This window comes from Euprymna scolopes, chromosome 10 (assembly GCF_053919585.1).
Source record: "Euprymna scolopes isolate OS-2025 chromosome 10, ASM5391958v1, whole genome shotgun sequence".
Classification (NCBI taxonomy): Eukaryota; Metazoa; Mollusca; class Cephalopoda; order Sepiida; family Sepiolidae; genus Euprymna; species Euprymna scolopes.
The window spans coordinates 100,701,174-100,719,316 of record NC_136491.1 but is presented as its reverse complement, the minus strand read 5'-3'; the positions used below and the strand labels follow the sequence as shown (position 1 = coordinate 100,719,316).

Genomic DNA, 18,143 nt, shown 5'->3' with positions numbered 1-18,143 from the left:
TAATTGACTTGATTTAAATTGAAATACAAGAAATGCTTGATTGGTGTCTAATGACTGTATCAAATTCAATGCAAATCTGAAATATTTGAGTTATCAAATGAGAGATGATGCTTTATGGTGGCAACTAAAACCTTCAAAATACTTCAAAGGAACTGAAATTTTAGGAATATTTATTAATTTATTTCTAATACTTATTGTTAAATTTTCACAATGAGCTTCCATTCCCTCTTTCTTTCCTTTTGCATAAATTAAAACTAAAAATGGTCCATATTACCAACCTGTACCTCTAGCAGTTGTGTTGCAAAATTCATAGTGATCAGCTAATTAGTTTAGAACTGAATACTGTACATAAAAATACATAAACATATGTACTTGATGAAGATGATTTTATTCAGTAGTATATTTCACTAAACCTTTTCCGTATTGATATTTTTGGCCATAAACACCTGTCCGACCTGTACTCTTGTGTGGCTGTGAGACATGGTTGACAAGAAAACGTTAAAATGACATGATCTTGACTGCAATGCATCGATGAAGAAAATTGCCGGTCTTACTGTAAAGGCTTGTATCAGTGACGTCTTCATTTGTACAGCCACATTGTTCACCATCATTCATCTGAAATGCTCCAAAGTGTATTCCATATCAATGTTGGTGGCTCAAGGCCACTTAAGATGTTGAGGAGATGACTTGATCTTAACTGACGGTGCATGTGAAGTGACAACAGACAAAAGTTAAAGATCATTAACAAAATATTTAATTTTAAGTAGCCGACACAAAAACGAAATAATGCTCCCTTCCCCCATATATTTGGTTTCCTTGTTAGATTTCTTCTTTGTGAAACCATGGTATACAAATTGTTCTTAGTTTTGTATAGTTCTTATATATGATTATATTGCCGTGGTTTCCTAGATATTAATCCAATGAAACAGTGTAGACTTGTGGCCTGAGAAAGTTGGATTTCAAAAGAAATCGCAGCTAAAACATGTATGCATATATGTAGCCAATAAATTTTGTATCAATGAAGAAATTTGTGCTAATATATATACACACACACAGTTTGTTTGTGGTGGGTGTATGTGATCAATTTTGTGATATTACTATGGAATTAAATAATGGAATTCCATTGATTCAAACTTTATATTGTATAAAGTTTTGCTGAAGCTGGATATTACTAATGCTGGTTATCTATTTTTCATCATGTTTCTATTTGTATGAAGTAACGCTGAGTCTGGTTAGTACTTAGATTAGTGAGAATTTGAAGAATATCAGGGGCTATATGCAAAACACATTTCTAAACCTGTGTGGAGAATCAGCCTTGCTGAGAATAAAACTGGAGATAGACTAGCATCCTGTCATGGAGATGCTTAATGTCATTTGCTCGGCTTGTTGTTAGAAAACCAAAATTTCCAGAAAAGAGATTTGTAAATTGGATTTAATTGCATCTTACAAAATATGACAAGGTTCTTATCTATGAACACTGAATTTCAATTTACATCAAACTTGCATAGCAAATCTCTCCTTAAAAAATTGGGCATTCAAATTCTTCAAAAACATAGAACCTGGTGTCTAATACCATGTTTCTGAATTTTTGAGATGAGGATTGATAATCCATGTGCAGATTTCTCAGTTTGACGACGTACACCTAAAGATAAATTGTAGGCTACATTGACTGAAACGTTTTGAAAATAACACTACACATGAAAACAGTAGTCTGAATAATCCAAATAATACAGACTGTTGCTTAATATAATTAATATAGTAATCTGAAGATTTTAAATAAAAAAAATTTTAGAAGATAGTGGAGAATTCATGGAATATCAACTTCATGCAAATTTTTGTGTTAATTAAAACAAAACAAAAAAAATATATATATATTTATATATACATACAGCACAATGACGTTGGCACATCGGTTACTATTCTAATCCCAAAGTTAATCAGCATTGAGCTCAGTCCGTATCATATGGATGACCATTTAGGAATATTGGGTTCTTTATGTGTGAGGACAGTGACACGATCCTGCAAAAAGTAATGTAATCTCTTCTGACCGAGATATTCATGCAATTGGGGAACCAATTAAGATTTTCTCCTTTGGAAAAAGTTAACTCAGCCCATCTGGAATGTACATGCAACTAGGATACTTTAGAAACTTTTTCCTTTGAAAGATGCTGACTTGATCTACCTAGGATGAATGCTGTACTAGGCACTAGGTTTTTACATATATACATCTTCCTAAAAATTGCATTTTTTTTTTTTTCTTTTTTTTTTAATATCAAGCAATTTGATGCTTAATAGATAGTAATCCAATGATATTTTTAAAGAAACAGGTTAAGATGAACTTTTAATTTTATTGTTTTATCATCAATTCTTTTAGACAAATATTAATTTGATTCAGTGAATTAAAGATTGGCACTAATATCAAAAAATATTATAGAGGTTTAATTTTCTATAGTTAATGTAACACTTTCAGGAAAAAAAATTTACTTAAAATTTGTATAACTAAAAACTTGTTTTTATAATACACCCGGAGAGTGTAGATATTGGTTGATGCATATAATAGTGAATTTTGCCAATCTGAGTGGTCGATTATTAGGCAACCTTACAGAAAATTTTGATTAAAATGGATTGCACTTTATGTAGAACACAACTCGTTCTCTCCGTCAGGTAAATAGTGAATGTTAAATAGTGTTGTATCATTGCCGCTTGAGAGATCTATCTTGTTGCTGGGGTTATTTAGATTTTATTTTATCTTGTATATTTTTTGGGGGAGGAGGGAGTCCTAGATTAGGCTCAAATCTTAGAGAAACTAATCTACCCTATTATTTCACACATTTTAGCTGATTGTTAGAGATGAATACATACTTTCAATAAGTATACCTGTATAAAAGATACATCAACAATCCTGTTGAAATATCAAGTTAGACATGCTAAACCCATGCTTTTGTGCTGGTTACCATCATACCAGTTACACTTATTGATTTTTTTTATTTATCTATCTGTGCTATCCCTGCTATTTTTAGATCAAATTGATGCACATTGATTTCTCCATTTTGTTTTTTTTCTTTTTCTTTGACGCTTAGATTTTCGTCTGAGTTTTTATGATAAGGAATTATAATTATTTGCATTATTTTCTTCAGGCTATAGTGCTCCACAATGCTGATATTTTTCACCTGCATTTCATTTTTGAGTCACACATACACACGTGGAATTGTTGACTTTATCAGATAACTGAACTTAAACAACTATATCAACTCTTCAATTAACAACATAAAGCATCATATTAAATGGAAATGCAAAGAATTGCATAAATGACCCCTCCACACATCTAAACAAAAAGAATGACCAGAACATTTTTAATAGAAAATAACTCAACCAGGGTTGACATGGTTGATTCTAATAATATATTGAATTATGTTTTTCCTACATTCAAACATGACTTTTTTTATTTATTTGTGCATCGTGTAGATTAAGTTTCCTACATACATAAGTCTAATAAACTTATTACTTTTAAAATCTATGAAGTCATGAGCAGCATGATATAAGCACTTGAGTGGAGGGTGGCATAGTTATGAACCACAAAACAAAAGCAAACGTAAATAATCTATTTCATAGTTAATGAGGCTTTAGCAAATTCATGACAATCTTATATATAAGTATATATGTCTGAAGAACAGTCTCTACCAAACTACTCTGCCAATTTTTGGTCTATAGATTTGTAACTTGATATATAGGGGATTGGGATCTGTGGAATAAATTCGATTTGTTTTTTAGCTGGTAAAAATAGCTGCACAGGGGTCAAAATTGAAAAAAAAAAAAATGAAACTTGGCAGGTCTAAGTTGACTAAACGTTATTTCTATGCATATGCAAACACAAAAAAATGGTAAAATCAGTTAATTTTTAAAGTTCTGATATCCATCTGTTGGCCCAGATGGCAACAAATAAGGCTGGAAAGCTGTTTTGATTTGGATTCTCGCTGATGCCACCCACTTTTTTTTTTTTTTTTACTTTTGAAATCATTATTATATATTGGGTACAATATAATAATAAAGAATTGGTTCTATAATAAATATAACATCTGCATAAATTAAAATATCATTTAAGCATATTTTATGACTGGGAAATGTTGGGAGGCCTACTAGTTTCTTATTTACAGGATCTACCAATATTTTTGAGTTACCATCAATAATTCAATTAGCCAATTTTAATGAAATTTACAACGTTATAAATAATATATAATGGACTTTGTATGTGTAGAATGATCTAACAAACTGGTGTCAATTTTTGGTCTATAGACTTGAAATGTAATATATATATAGAATTTGGACCTTAGCTGGTAAAAATAGCTGCTAAGTTAGCGAACTTGGTAGGTGGAAGTCGACTTAATGTGTATCCTCTACACAGGTAAATTTTATATATTTAATTGCATTGATTTTTAAAGTTTTGATATGTATGTGTCCTTAGGTCAGACGGCAACGAATAAGGCTAGAGAACTAAACGTTCTTATTTCTATTTTTTTTTTTTTTTGTTTTTAACTTCTGAAATCACTAGTATATTTTTGACTCCTCATGACAATTTTGTAAGTAACAACCTAGTCTGAATTTAATTTTTTTGTGGAGTTGGAGAGGTATAATTTTTGGATTTCTGGCATTTTCGGTTATTGCCATAAATCCTATAATCTAAATCAGTCTAGGTTGATACCAAACAAAATAATCATGAAGGATTGAAAAGATTCAGACCTTCACTAGAAGCGTTCAGAGAGTAGTGGAATCTTGCGGAGGCTAATTGTTGTTGCCAGCAAGAAATTTATGACAAATGGCTTTTATGATAATGCAAAAAAAAAAAAAAAATCACTAATGATGACTTGTGTAAGAACTAGTGAGTAAATAATAATAATAATAATAATAATAGGGATTATTCAATTCATGCATTAGCATTTCTTTTATTTTACTTCATTAACTGCAAAGGGGTTCTCTTAAATTGGATATCGGATTTTTCTTGTTAGTCAAATATCTTAAGGAAATCTTAAAAAGTAAAATCTACTAATGGAAATTTGGTATTTGTTTTACGCTATTACTATCTCTTGATTCTCAATTCAGAAAGAGTAGTGCAGTATCTGTTCTGTTATCATGAAATCATCCCCCCCAGGCCTTACCTCCTACTTTTGAGGGAGGCAGTGTAGTATATATTCGTTCACTATATATACAAAAATATGCGACCAAAAAGAACGTTTTTCCTAGTAATACTGATTGAATCATGAAAATGTTTTAGAATTCAAAAATAAAAAAAAACAAAAAATAAATAAATACAATATTAAATTCATTATTAGAGGAAGAATTCTTCTCCAAACTACTTTACAACAGCTGATTATTTATAGTAATATTACAATTATTTTCAGAAAAGTATGCACTGTTATCTTTTTTGTCTATATGGAAAGTCTTGTTTAAACGTTTTAGTTTTCTGCTCACCTATGCACTTTAGGTAAATGACTATACTATTTTAACACTTAGATATAAAACTAGAGTGGAAGTGAGTAGTCAGATGCAGTATCTCTGCAATGTTTGCTTCAATGGAAAAAAAAAAGATCCTTTGTCTTTGTAGTAGTGATTCCCTGTGACAGCCTGTAGCTTACAACAGCTTGCACTTTCCCTTTTGTGAAATAGGGATCCTACTTTTTGATATTTCTTTATTCTGACTGAATTTATTTTTTTTCAAACAAGGATTTCTTTTCATATGCAAGTAAATGTTTTTAATCTTTTAACCTCCCCCTCCCCTAAAAAAAAAAATTTGTTTACCTTTGGTTAGGAGTGCAACTGAACCATATTACTTGACTTTTATCTTCAAATTTAATTCAGGTCAAATTTATAATATCCAGTTTAAAGATGTCAAAATTACTTTTGAAATTCAGAAAGTATCGTGATAGTATATATACACAATCAGCTATTTTTAATAAATTATCACTATTTATATGAAGTTAGGCATGTGTATATATCTATTGAAACTAATTAACCGATTATTGTGAAACTCAGCTGGTAAGCATAAGAATGAATAATGTGAGTTATATTTAGCTATGTTAAACGGAGTGGAAACATTTCATGGCGATTCAAATACTTCTAACTTGTGTGAAATTTTAACAATAGGTATTAGACATCTATTAATAAATATTCCTAAAGTTTCAGTTACTTTTGAGCATTTTAAAGTGTTTTAGATAGTACAATGTGGACACAACCTCACATTTGAAAATTCAAAAATTTAAATTTTGCATTAGTTATTGGACATCAATTAAACAAGTATTTCAATTTATAAGACTTAATTTTAGACATTTTCTAAAATCAAAATCGTGTAATAAGAATTATAGCCGTCAAGTTTAGTATCATTATATTTTTAATATTCATAAGGAGACACAAGTGATGGAAAACTGTTTTGTTTAGCAAATTCATTTTACCCATTCTGGGACGGGTATTCTAATAGAACTTTTAAAAATGTCTGACATTTGTTTATGGTGTGACCCTTAAAATTTTGGAAGCGATTTTTAATTTGAACATTGGAAATGATATTTAGCTTTAATTAGATTCTAAAGTCAAACAAGGTATTGTTTTTCAGTTGTGTTAACAGGATCCCTGTTTCAAAGAACTAATTTTATTTTGATCTTCTATTTATCTTTTTCAAGAAATTTTGACTGAGATTTTTTTTTATCTGGAAATTTTTCGATAAAATATTTTTAGTTTTATAATTTTTTAAACTTTTAGTTATCGTTTTGCCTATTAAAAAAACAAACACAAAAGAACAATTACAACAAGTTCAACGACTCGAATAAAGAAAGACTTAAAATGATTTATTAATAATTATTAACCACCCATGCTCACTTATTTTTCCATAGAAATTCGCCACTAGCTTTAAGTGTCAATTCTAATCTATTTCTAATCAACATTAGTGTGACAAAATTATGTTTCACCAGTGTTTGCACTTGCTATTTATCTAAATATATTTATATGAAATCATAGAATTATGCCGTTAATTAACTCGTGTATCATTTCTGGTGACCTAAAAAAAAAAATAAATAAATATTCTCCATAACTTTATTTTAATGTGGAGAATTTCTAAGTTCATTTCAGGTAGCGCGGTAAGTCTAAGATGATTGTCTGACTTGCTATTTACTTTCTTGCTTCTCCTCACCACTTGAAATAGTTTAGTCGGGGGGGGGGTCTAGAAAAAGACATTCTTTACTTGCTAACTTTTGCATGACAGATAGAAGTACATATATTTATTTATATATAAAGTACACATTGGCCAAAGAATTAGAAAGGTATTTCTTTGCTTCTTGATAGACTGCTAATAATAATATTATCTATGCAGTTGTTCCCCTAAAATGAAATTGCTTTAGTTCATGCAAATTCGAGTGAGTAAAATAATCACTGCTTTTTTTTTTTTTTTTTTTTTTTTTTTTTTTTCAAGCACAACATGGAATTTCACTAATTGATAAGGGATAATTTTTTAATCTATTCTTTGTGTACTATAGTTGGCTTGAGTAATAGAGTAATTAGCATAGCTGGGCTTTGTTGCCTATAAATAGCCTGTATATCCGAGATATTGTCTGCTCAGTGAACCATGTGCTTTAAACATCATAACAACTGATAATTTATTTGCTAGATTAAAATAAAAGCCAAAATAAATAAATAAATAAATAAATAAAATGTTTAAACATTTATGTCAAAAAATTAGACATAGATGTATGGCTTTTAGTTAAAATGTAAAACCCATATAATTGTTTTTTTTTTAATTTTTTTTATCAACATAGTTTAGTTTTTGAAATGAAGGAAAGAATAGAAAGAAAGATTGTAATTTTTCCAAAATATTTTCCATTTTAGTGAAATTAATTTGAAGCTTTATATTTTATTAAGTGTAAACTATATTAACAGGTTATATCAGTTGCAACAGCTTGAAAGATAATATCAGCTTTGATCGAAGTACAATCTAGTGAGTTCATTATATACGGTGCCCAAAGGAACTGTTTTGTATTTTATGCATTTTTAATTCGTCAAAATGGTATAGTAATTAAACTTGCAGATTGGGCTGAAATGCCATGTTAGCTCTGTCAGAATTATTGACTTGTTAAACGTATAAATCTATATATGCCCCCTTCCTCACAGTTATACGTTAAATAGTAGGGTAGACTGGACTCTCAAACTTTAAAGCAAATAACTAAAAAAAACAATGTTTACGTTTCTGGACTTTTTGATGTATTTGGAGTGTTGCTCACATTGATGATTGAACCTTTAACCTCCAGAAGTGTAACTTTTATAACTTAATTTTACCAATACTCTATCCACTATGGAGGTTGAAGATTCAGTCCTCCGTGTGGATGACATTGAAAATACAGTTGCAAATTATTTAAGATTTCTTCCTAGTCATGGCTGACTGAACGAGAGCATACTACCCCTGCAAGTTAAATAAAGGGTTGAGCTCAAGGTACATTTGAAGAAGGTTGGAGGTTACATCAACTGAAACGTTGTGAAAATAGCACTCAAGATGAGAACAGTATTCCAAAGAATTCAAATGTAGAAAACCAGTGTTTATTATATTTAGCATTAGGTTTAAGTAATGGTGGATCATGGACTAGATTACAGAGTCTGAGAGAATTGAAGGTTTTGGAAGGAGATTGACTCTTAAGAAAACTAGGGGTCGATTTTTTTTTTTTTTTTTTTTTTTTAAATCTCTAAATAATCAACAATCTAAATATTGAAAAAATTTGAATGTAGAGTTGGATATTTTGAAATTCTAAGTGTTAAACTTTATACCTTTCAATTCTGCAATCCTGTTCATGAGGAATATATATTTGAAACTAGCTGTACCTGGCCATGCATTGCTGTTTAAATGGAAAACAAACAAAAAAAAAATGGCAAAATGTATGCTTTTTATGTGTTTATGTTCTCAATACTTGTGGATACACAATAAGTCATTAGATGCACATTCACTGCCCCTTAAGTTATTTGTTAACTTGACACACGGGAGGAAACATGACTGTTTAATTTTACTATAGATATTTATGTGAGCACACACTGGAAAATTTTGTAGAATCTAATGAATTACCATGTTGCAGTAATGAAAATATTCAAAACTCACGAAAAACGATAAGGTATAAATTATTAAAGAAAATAGTTTTTGAAAAGATTAGAAATTTTAGCAATTTCCCTTGTGTTTACGGCATGTCATGTGACAAAACAAACATAGCCTAAATTATTTTTTCATTGAATCATGGAAGACTTAGTTGTGACATAACAGTTAGGTAGATAACATTTCTTATTGCTGAAACTGAGAATAAATATAAGTAGTTATCATTGTGTTTTTAATGGAAAATCAAGTTTTCGGCTGTTGGATCTTACTACAATAACAAAGAAACACCCTTTTTATCAACCGATCTGTATAATGAACATATCGCATATATTTTTATGGTACTCTTGCAGAATTTGACCTGGATTATCGGGATTTTGTGTCAATTATGGTTGGGGTTCGACTGACAGTTACCAGATGAAACCGAGCAAACGCTGACAAATTTCAAAACCAACTAACCATAAAAAATAAATACAATAAAGAAAAATTAAAAATATACTGTAAATTAACTGAATATATATTTATTTTTTTCACAAAAAGTTGTATTTTTATTGCTTATTTACATTCATAATTTTGTTTGCAATTTTATTAACAAAATTTTTTTTTTTCTCCGATGCATGCTGAACTGAACACACACACTCATGCATAAACTATAATAAGAGCCATTAGTGAAGGGAAATATGTGCAGTGAAAGAGAGGGTGGGAGGAAGAGTAATCCCTTTACACACAGAATAATAGGGAACTGCAGTCCGACAGCTACAAAGCAACTACGCGCACGCACACACACAACTAATAACGTAAGCATTAAATGAGCATGATGCCGAATTAAATAATATCTTAGTGATGCCATGTTTAAATTTTAGTAACCGTTCACTTATAAAAGGAAGAATTGGATTCCGAAATATGAGAATTTTCAGAGCTAAGCTTATCAGAATGGATGGACTTTGGTGAAGGGAACCTTTATCATTTATAAATCAGAAATTGGAAAAATTATGTTACATTTATGTATGTAATAGCCAGTTACAGCTGGTGTAATCACAGAATCTGTGGAACATGTAGAATTTGTGCTGGTGACAACTAGTAGCAGTGGTAGGACTAAATATTTAGAGAGAAAAATAGGAACTCCTTCCTCTAAAGATGTTGCGATTTTGATGGTGTTGCTTATAGGATTATTTTTACGACTGTCTAAAATTGTGTTCGAAAGCTACATAAGATAGTGGCTATTAGCTAGATGTATTAAATTTGTATGTGGCATCTGTTGCAAAGGGAACAAGAGGGGAATATCTGCGGTTATTTTATTATATATGGAGATTACAAGTTACGATAAAATCATGATCAACTGACAGGTTCACCTAATAGATCTAGTTATAAAAAATGTATAAGGAATTTTATATGTTAATTAATTTAAAATATATCAAGTGTTATCCTTTGATGTTCTATAATAAAAAAAATTTGAAGAATTTTCACAATAAAAATCGCACATGAAAGCAATTAATCTTTCTAAATAGCCAATAATACTTGTGAATTATTAAATGCAATCATTTTCGTATGTAATTAACTAAAGTGTTAACATCTTGAAATATAATTATAAAATCTAAAATCTCAGTTTACAGTTTTGTAATGTTTTCTAACTCTTCAAATCATAAATGGATCAGCATCATACTCAGTTTAATGTCCGTTTTACATGCTGGCATGTGTTAGACGACTTTAAGAAATTGACTTCCAAACCAACCTATCGGAACTTTAATTTTAAAATAGATAATACATCTATGACGTGGACAAATGTTATTTTACTATTTTAGTTTTATCCCCCCCCCCCTTCGGAAATGTTAAAATTCAAAATATGTGGTTCATCTTTGAAGTAAAATGATTTAAAAAAAAAAAAAAAAAAAAATTCTTTCAATGTTGTGTACAATTTTGTCAGGAATGTGTTGTCAAAATAGCTAGTCTGGATTGAAATTTAAGTTTTATTCGTTTAGTATTATTTTTTGCTGATTAAAGGAGATAAATTGTAAAAGCTATTATGTTGTTTGTGTCCATTTGAATATGGATTCAAGAAGTCTTCTGTGAAATTTACTTTGAATGAATTTAACGATTCTATCTTATATGAACATAGACGAAAATAAATAACTCCCTAAATACTATTCTTTCATATATGACAAAATGATCACTACTTTAACTTTTAGTAATCTAGACATGTTTATAATAAAGAGAAAATGTCAATGAACATATAAAGAATTTTTTGTTTTCCTTTTTCATATAGATTGATTGATTGTAAGTTTTTTCTTTTGATCCATTATTTTAAATGATAAATAAATCTTATCTATTTTTAAATATGGTATTTATAGCTGCTATCATAGATATCTGATATCCTAGATATTAGCCAAACACTATCATTGTTTCAAATATAAAATCAAAGTTTTCATGCATTAACATAGTATCACTTGTACCTTGTAATATCAAAGTATAATAATATACTGGAGTAGAATATTTGAATGATAAAAATATTTTTACTCTTGGTTGCCATAAGTGTGTATTCTTGTACTTGAAGCAGCATCCACCTGACGTGGGTTAAGCTGGTTCTATCCATCCTTACCACTGCGTCTCTCATTGATCAAGCCTGGTGATTTGAAGTCAATGATTGAGTGATCTTTAGCCATTCGCTGTTCTAATAATGAACTCTATAAATTCTAGGTCTTGGCTTGGTTTCCAGGTCAGCTTTAATCATCATCAGCCAGGTTTTTCCTTGTCCACTACATTGCTTTACACAATCTGGAGTTATTTTCTTTATATCTGATGTTTAAAATTACTTCCCTTTCACTGGCAACATTAATCGCCTGTGCATGTTTCTTGCCTTATGTAGTGCTCATAAATATATTTTCTCTAATTATTTACTATTTATCGAATATTTTCTTTTTATATAAAACAAAATAATAAAAAAAAAAATAAGGATACACTACAATAGTTTACAAAAGGTATATGCTTAAAACTATATTATTTTAATTGGAATTCATTATTGAGATCAGTATTATTTATTAATGACTTATCCTCATCTTTCTTAGATATTGTTTCACAACGATTCGTCCAACTATTCCTCTGGCCTTCGTCAGGTGGTAATCGCAATAGGATAGGTACTCTGAATCTCCTAACTCAGCAATTACTGCCATCCATAGGTGTCATCTCACCATGTTTTTGGTCAAAAAAGTCCTCTGGCCGGCTTTGGGTAGGATTGAAACCGCTATCTTCAGACACTTAGAACTGTAGAGATTCTACCCACTGCGCTACGGGCCCCAAAGGGCGATCAAGGTTGGATTTTTTTTTTGTCTTATAAATCCACGTTTATTTATTATCTGATCTTCCATGATCGGGTTAGTACCGAATGGTATGTATGTGTGTATGTATATATATATATATATATATAATTATTTTAATTGGAATTCATTATTGAGATGAGTATTATTTATTTATTTATTGTGGACTATTATCCTCATCTTTCTTTAGCTGTTGTTTGTTTGAAACATCTAAGAAAGATGAGGATAATAGTCCGCAATAAATAAATTCATAAAACTATTTAGTCAGTCAATTTTGGTAAATATTATGCATTCCTATTGTACTCGTACACATCAGAGGAAAACAAGAATGAAACAAATCTTTAAAAATTAACTGGTAAAAAAGAAATCTTAATTTGTCCTTTTTTTTTTTTTTCATTGTCTTTGGCTAAAAAGAGAGAAGGAAGAGAGGATTTGCCTGTGTGGGAGAGAGAGAATTAGTGGCTCAATCAGTTAGAATGCAAAGATTGAGTTCAAACTTTATCTGGGCATAAGTATTTTTACTCTGATTTTGCCCTAAAATGAACTTAAACATTTAAAGTTACAATATTAAGAAGTTTATTTTTCTGTGGTTTAAACACTTATTTTACAGAAATTAGGATGCTGGGTAGCTTTGATAGTTAAAGATAAAATCTATATATTACTAGCATCGTTGCCCGGGTATTTGGAGGTGTATGTTGAGCAAAAAAAAAAAAAAAGCGGTCAATTTTTTAAACTTTGATCCCTATTATGCCCCTTAACCTTTATTGTTTTGGGCTCAAATCAATTTATTAAGTTAGATCCATGTCCAAGGAACCTATATCTAAAATTTCAAGTGTTTAGACCCAAAATTGTCGGAGGAGTTTAGTAGAGTTCTCAAAGGTCAAATCGTTGAACTTTGACCCCTTAACAGCCAAATTTCTGGCCGAAAACCGATCACATCGATTTTCCCAAATCTCAGTATATCAAATTTCGAGTCTGTAGACTAAAAATTGACAGTTATTGTGTAGGGAAATGTACACAGACACACAGACATGTTCACTTTTATAGATATATAGATTTTATTATTTTTTGGAATTCTTTGAGACATTTTTATGCAGACTGTTAATTAGAGGATTAGTTGGTCAAAATCTGGTGAGACAACAATTATGAAGACAGTAATTACTAGGGATACAGTCACAAGACTCTGCATTTCTATCCCATCAGTTATCCACCTGAAGAAGACCAGAGGATAAGTTGGCTGAAATGTGTCAAACAACAACTACGAAGATGAGGATAAGTCTGCAAAATATGAATACATAAATTATGAAGACCTTGTTTCAAAGGATTCCAAAAAATAAAAATATAATATATGTCATTCGGTATGGACCCAACAGTGGAAAATCGGATAAGATCTCAAAATTGGATTTATAAGACCATAAAATCCAACCTGATCGCCCTTTGAGGCACATGGCACAGTGGATAGAGGCATTGAGTCTCTGTTTGAAGATAGTGGTTTCAATCCTGCCCTAAGCAGGTCAGAGGATTAGGTTGGCCAAAACGTGGCGAGACAACAACCATGGAAGGCAGTAATTACTAGGGATACAGTCACAAGACTCAGCATTCCTATGCTATGGCAGTTAACCACATGAAGAAGGCCAGAGGATAAGATTACTGAAACGTGATGAAGCATGAAGATGAAGATAACAGTCCACAAAAAAGAATGAATGCATAAAATAAAATTTATTATGAAATGGCTATTCTCTACCAGGTATGTTAAATTCAAATTATTTTGATGTAGCTTCTCAGATGAAAAAAATAGTCATTCAGGAATATTTCCTTTTTTTTTTTTTCCAACAAACAATACCTCAGTTATCGTATTGCACATATATGTAGAGCAGAAAACACAGCACTGACAAAAAAATGTTTGACAATTCCACAAGACAATATTACTGTGATAATATGGATAAATGTTGCAAGAGTTTCCATGAAACAAGCAAAAGAAGCTCACCCAAAAGAGAAGGGTTCACTAAACTGAGACTTACCGACTCATTTCCCTGCGGTGAAAGAGCTGGGAGGAATATAAATTATGATGAACAACTAATATAATTAATCTATATGTAAAATTATAATTAGTTTATATGTAGTCCCAGATGGGTGACCATTTGGGAAGGCAAAGCACTGTATGTACTGCAAGGTAAAATACCAGGTTGGGAAATTTCTCTTGAGGGTAGATAGGCCTCTCTTAAGCCATGGTAGGCAACCCATCTAGTGATGGCATCATGATAAAAATATCATTTATAACCTTGGCGAAACATCAAGTATTTCCAACTATTAGAAAAAATGTGAAAGATTCCGCAGAATGTTCACGTTTCACTTGCACCTACTGGCATTGGATGAAACATTTCTTTTTCTTTCTATATGTAAAATTACATATTTGTATATGTTTATATTAACTATGTACAGGATTCATTCCTAAAATAATTATATTGAATTTTGGAACGCAGCTGCTGTGTGTTAAGAACCATAACGTGGATTATATTTAGTTTTAATTTAAGTTTTATGCAAAGTAGTCAAAGCCTTTTGTGAAAATTCAGATACTTCCAATTTTTGTACAATTTTAACAACAATAGATATTTAATCCCAGTTAATAAATATTCCCCAAACTTCAATTTCTTTGGGATTGTAACGAGAAAGAGGATCGACCAGTCTCTGAATTCATGACGAAGACGAGAGCATGGGTAGAAACTCCTTTTTCTAACAAGAAAAGAAAAACATAAGCAAATAGCAGTGACTCTGAAACAATTACAAACATTTAAAATAATTTTTATTTAACCAGAAATAGGTCATTTTTTTACGTGTGCAGTATATACAAGTCAGTCCTTCTTGAATGTGCACTATCTCCCGATGTGCATGAAATTAAAGATTAGGGTCCATTAATAATGCAGCGAGATGTGTATTTTTATAAGACGAATTCGGGAACATTATTCCGGGAACATTATTCAAGCAAACAAAAAGAATGTTGCATAATTGTAAAGGTATTGCAAGAAGCTTTTAGTGACTGAAGAAATCCTCCGAGACTGAGGAAAGTATTAGTCAGCATAATTTTATGAAGAAAACCTTATGAAAGCGAAATACTGGAGGAAAAAGTTTGTGAGCATAAAATATTCATCTATTGTTTTTTTTTTTTTTTTTTTTTCGTAAGCTTCATTAGTAAGGGATCAAGTATTTTGTCCATTTACAGTTTTTTTTTTTTTTTTTTTATGACACTTTTAGTCATGCAGATTTTTATGTAGGTAAATGAGGTCTACATGGTGATAATTTTGAGCAGTGGCTATTCAGCCTGCGAAAAGCTGTCATGGAATCATTGCTGGGACTGTTTGTTTTTGGCACAGTTTTACGTCCTTCGGGTGGAGTGAAAATCATAGGTGGCGACAATGGTGACCTACAGAAATACTGACTAGATTTTAGCTTTTGGTGTGCTCGTGCTTATATAATGGCATTCTAGAATGTTCCAATTTGTTTACGGTCTTCATACGCAAAGAAATAAAAATATAGTCACATGGATTTGTGTGAAAAAAAAAAAACAAAAATAAAAAAAAAAAAAATTACAACCGTGTTTATGCGCTAACAGGTTTGCGTGGGTGACCTGTGACAAAATCAAATTGTTCCTGTAATGAATAGATTCTTCTGTTTATGTAATGAGTTATTTTATTTAGCTGGTCACTATAGGATATTTGAAATGGGTTTTAGGATGTACAATCTTCCCATTTTAAAATTCAGATAGATTTATATTGAATTTGATCCATCGTCATTAGACACCAATGAAGCAAAATTCTCTAATTTTTTTTAACACCTTTTAATTACTTTTTAGACATTTTTTAAATTCCAAACGATGTAATGGATTTTAATCTTTAATCAAAATAAGGATTAATGACATAAGTGTTAGTATTATATCTTGATTTTAATTTTTGTAAAGGGAGCTAAAATTGGTGCAAAATTGTTCTATTCCAGGAATATTATCCATCTTGGGACAGGTATTCTTATGTCCCTAACAATATGTTGAAAATAAGTTAATGAGTCAAAATGGAATTGGAATCCCATGGCTGCCAGATGATTACTTTTTAAGTAAGACTAGTATTCATCTGAAAAAAAAAAAGAAGCTATTGTTATAAAATGTTATTCAGCTTTTTTTTTTTATTACGCAAATCATCCTTTTATTAAAATTAGTTTAAAAATTTTTTATAAATTTTCTTTTTTTTTTGTATTCAGGTAGAGCAACGTCGCAACATTGCTCGGCCGCTGTGATCCAGGTCTATCACCATGGACGACACAGTGAGTCGCAGCTCTGTGGAATCGTCATCTACTGGAGAGGACTTTGTCATGGTCAACGGGGATCCCAAACTGAAGATCACTGGCGACATTAATGACATCAATGAAGAGATCACAGATGACAGTTCAATAGATTTCAAAATGGCTTCCACACCTGTCTCCCCCGACATGTCCGATAGCTGTACCTCCAATCAACCAGACCATGTGATCCCATCCAGTCAATCGGTTGATGTTCTCAATACCCATAAAGTGAGCAATATGAACAGCAGCATGGATGACTCCAAATCAGGAATACCAGGTGAGCATCAAATTGATATCATTTTGAATATTTTTTTTTCTTTTCTTTCCACTTTTTGATATTTATTTGATATTTTCTAGCTTATGCAAAAAAAAAAAAAAAAAAAAATTAAAAAACAAAAAGTGTGTGTGGGAGGGGGCAACAATTAAATTTTATATCATTAGAGATCCATAAATGCTGGAAGATATTCTGCTCTAATAGTTTTTTTTTCCTTAAACCACTTGCCTTTGGAATTCCCTTCATGTTCCTTGTTTCCCTAACCCTACTAACATGCAGAAATTTAAATGTAATATGAACAAGTATCTCGCTGCCCAACTCCCCACTTAAGTTGCCAGTCTCTATAAACTATCATACTACCCCTTTATGCTTCAGTATGCCTTGCTTGGAGCAGACAAAAGTTAAAAAATATAGTTGCAATACTTATCCCAGGATGACACACTTGTAACCATAAAAGCTAGCAAAAACATCTATTTACTATTAAAAAGTTGGTTATGGTGCATTTTTTTTATTTATTTTTTTTACACTAATAGCAAAATGTGTTGACAAAAGAATATGCAGAGTACGCATTACTAAGGTAGTAGCTTTGACAATGTCAATACCTAAGTTTGAATCTCGCAAAAGCTTAAAAAAAATTTTTTCACCTGATATGTTTAGAAGTTTAAAGAAATTAGCATAATTAAAGAAATATTTAAATATTCAAGCACATCTTCTATTTAAATATTTGTTTTTTTTAACTAAAAGACCATATTCTTTTTTATAATCTGCAAAAAGTAGGTTTAAAGGGATTCGTCATTTAGTTGAAAACAAATTATTTTTGTTTAAAAACATAATTTTAAAACATAATTTCGAATTTTAGTAATACGTAAATACATTCATAATAGCTACTTGCTCTTTCATGCAAATTCGAAGTAGCATATTTTTTCTTTACTAAATTTTCTAAATATTTTTCTTTGTACTACTTATAAAGTGAGAGAAAATAGGTAAAGATATTGATATACCCAGGTATTATATTAGCACCACTCAAAGAACGAGTATGAACTAGTTGTAGAAACATGCAGCTTCCACAACTCAAATTATAGACTTGGAATGTTGTAGAGTGAATATTTCATGAGATCTT

The 18,143-nt window shown here is 30.6% G+C and overlaps 1 protein-coding gene across 8 annotated transcripts in view; it reads left to right on the top strand.

The window, feature by feature from the left end:
• LOC145286169 (rab GTPase-activating protein 1-like) overlaps positions 1-18,143 on the top strand; it is a 261,723-nt gene that overhangs the window by 71,762 nt on the left and 171,818 nt on the right. For all 8 annotated transcript variants that reach the window (XM_080134953.1, XM_080134951.1, XM_080134949.1 and 5 more), the window contains exon 2: positions 16,669-17,026. In XM_080134953.1, the coding sequence (XP_079991079.1) occupies positions 16,720-17,026 (307 nt within the window). In that variant the 5' untranslated portion in view covers positions 16,669-16,719. The remainder of the gene's footprint in view (positions 1-16,668; positions 17,027-18,143) is intronic.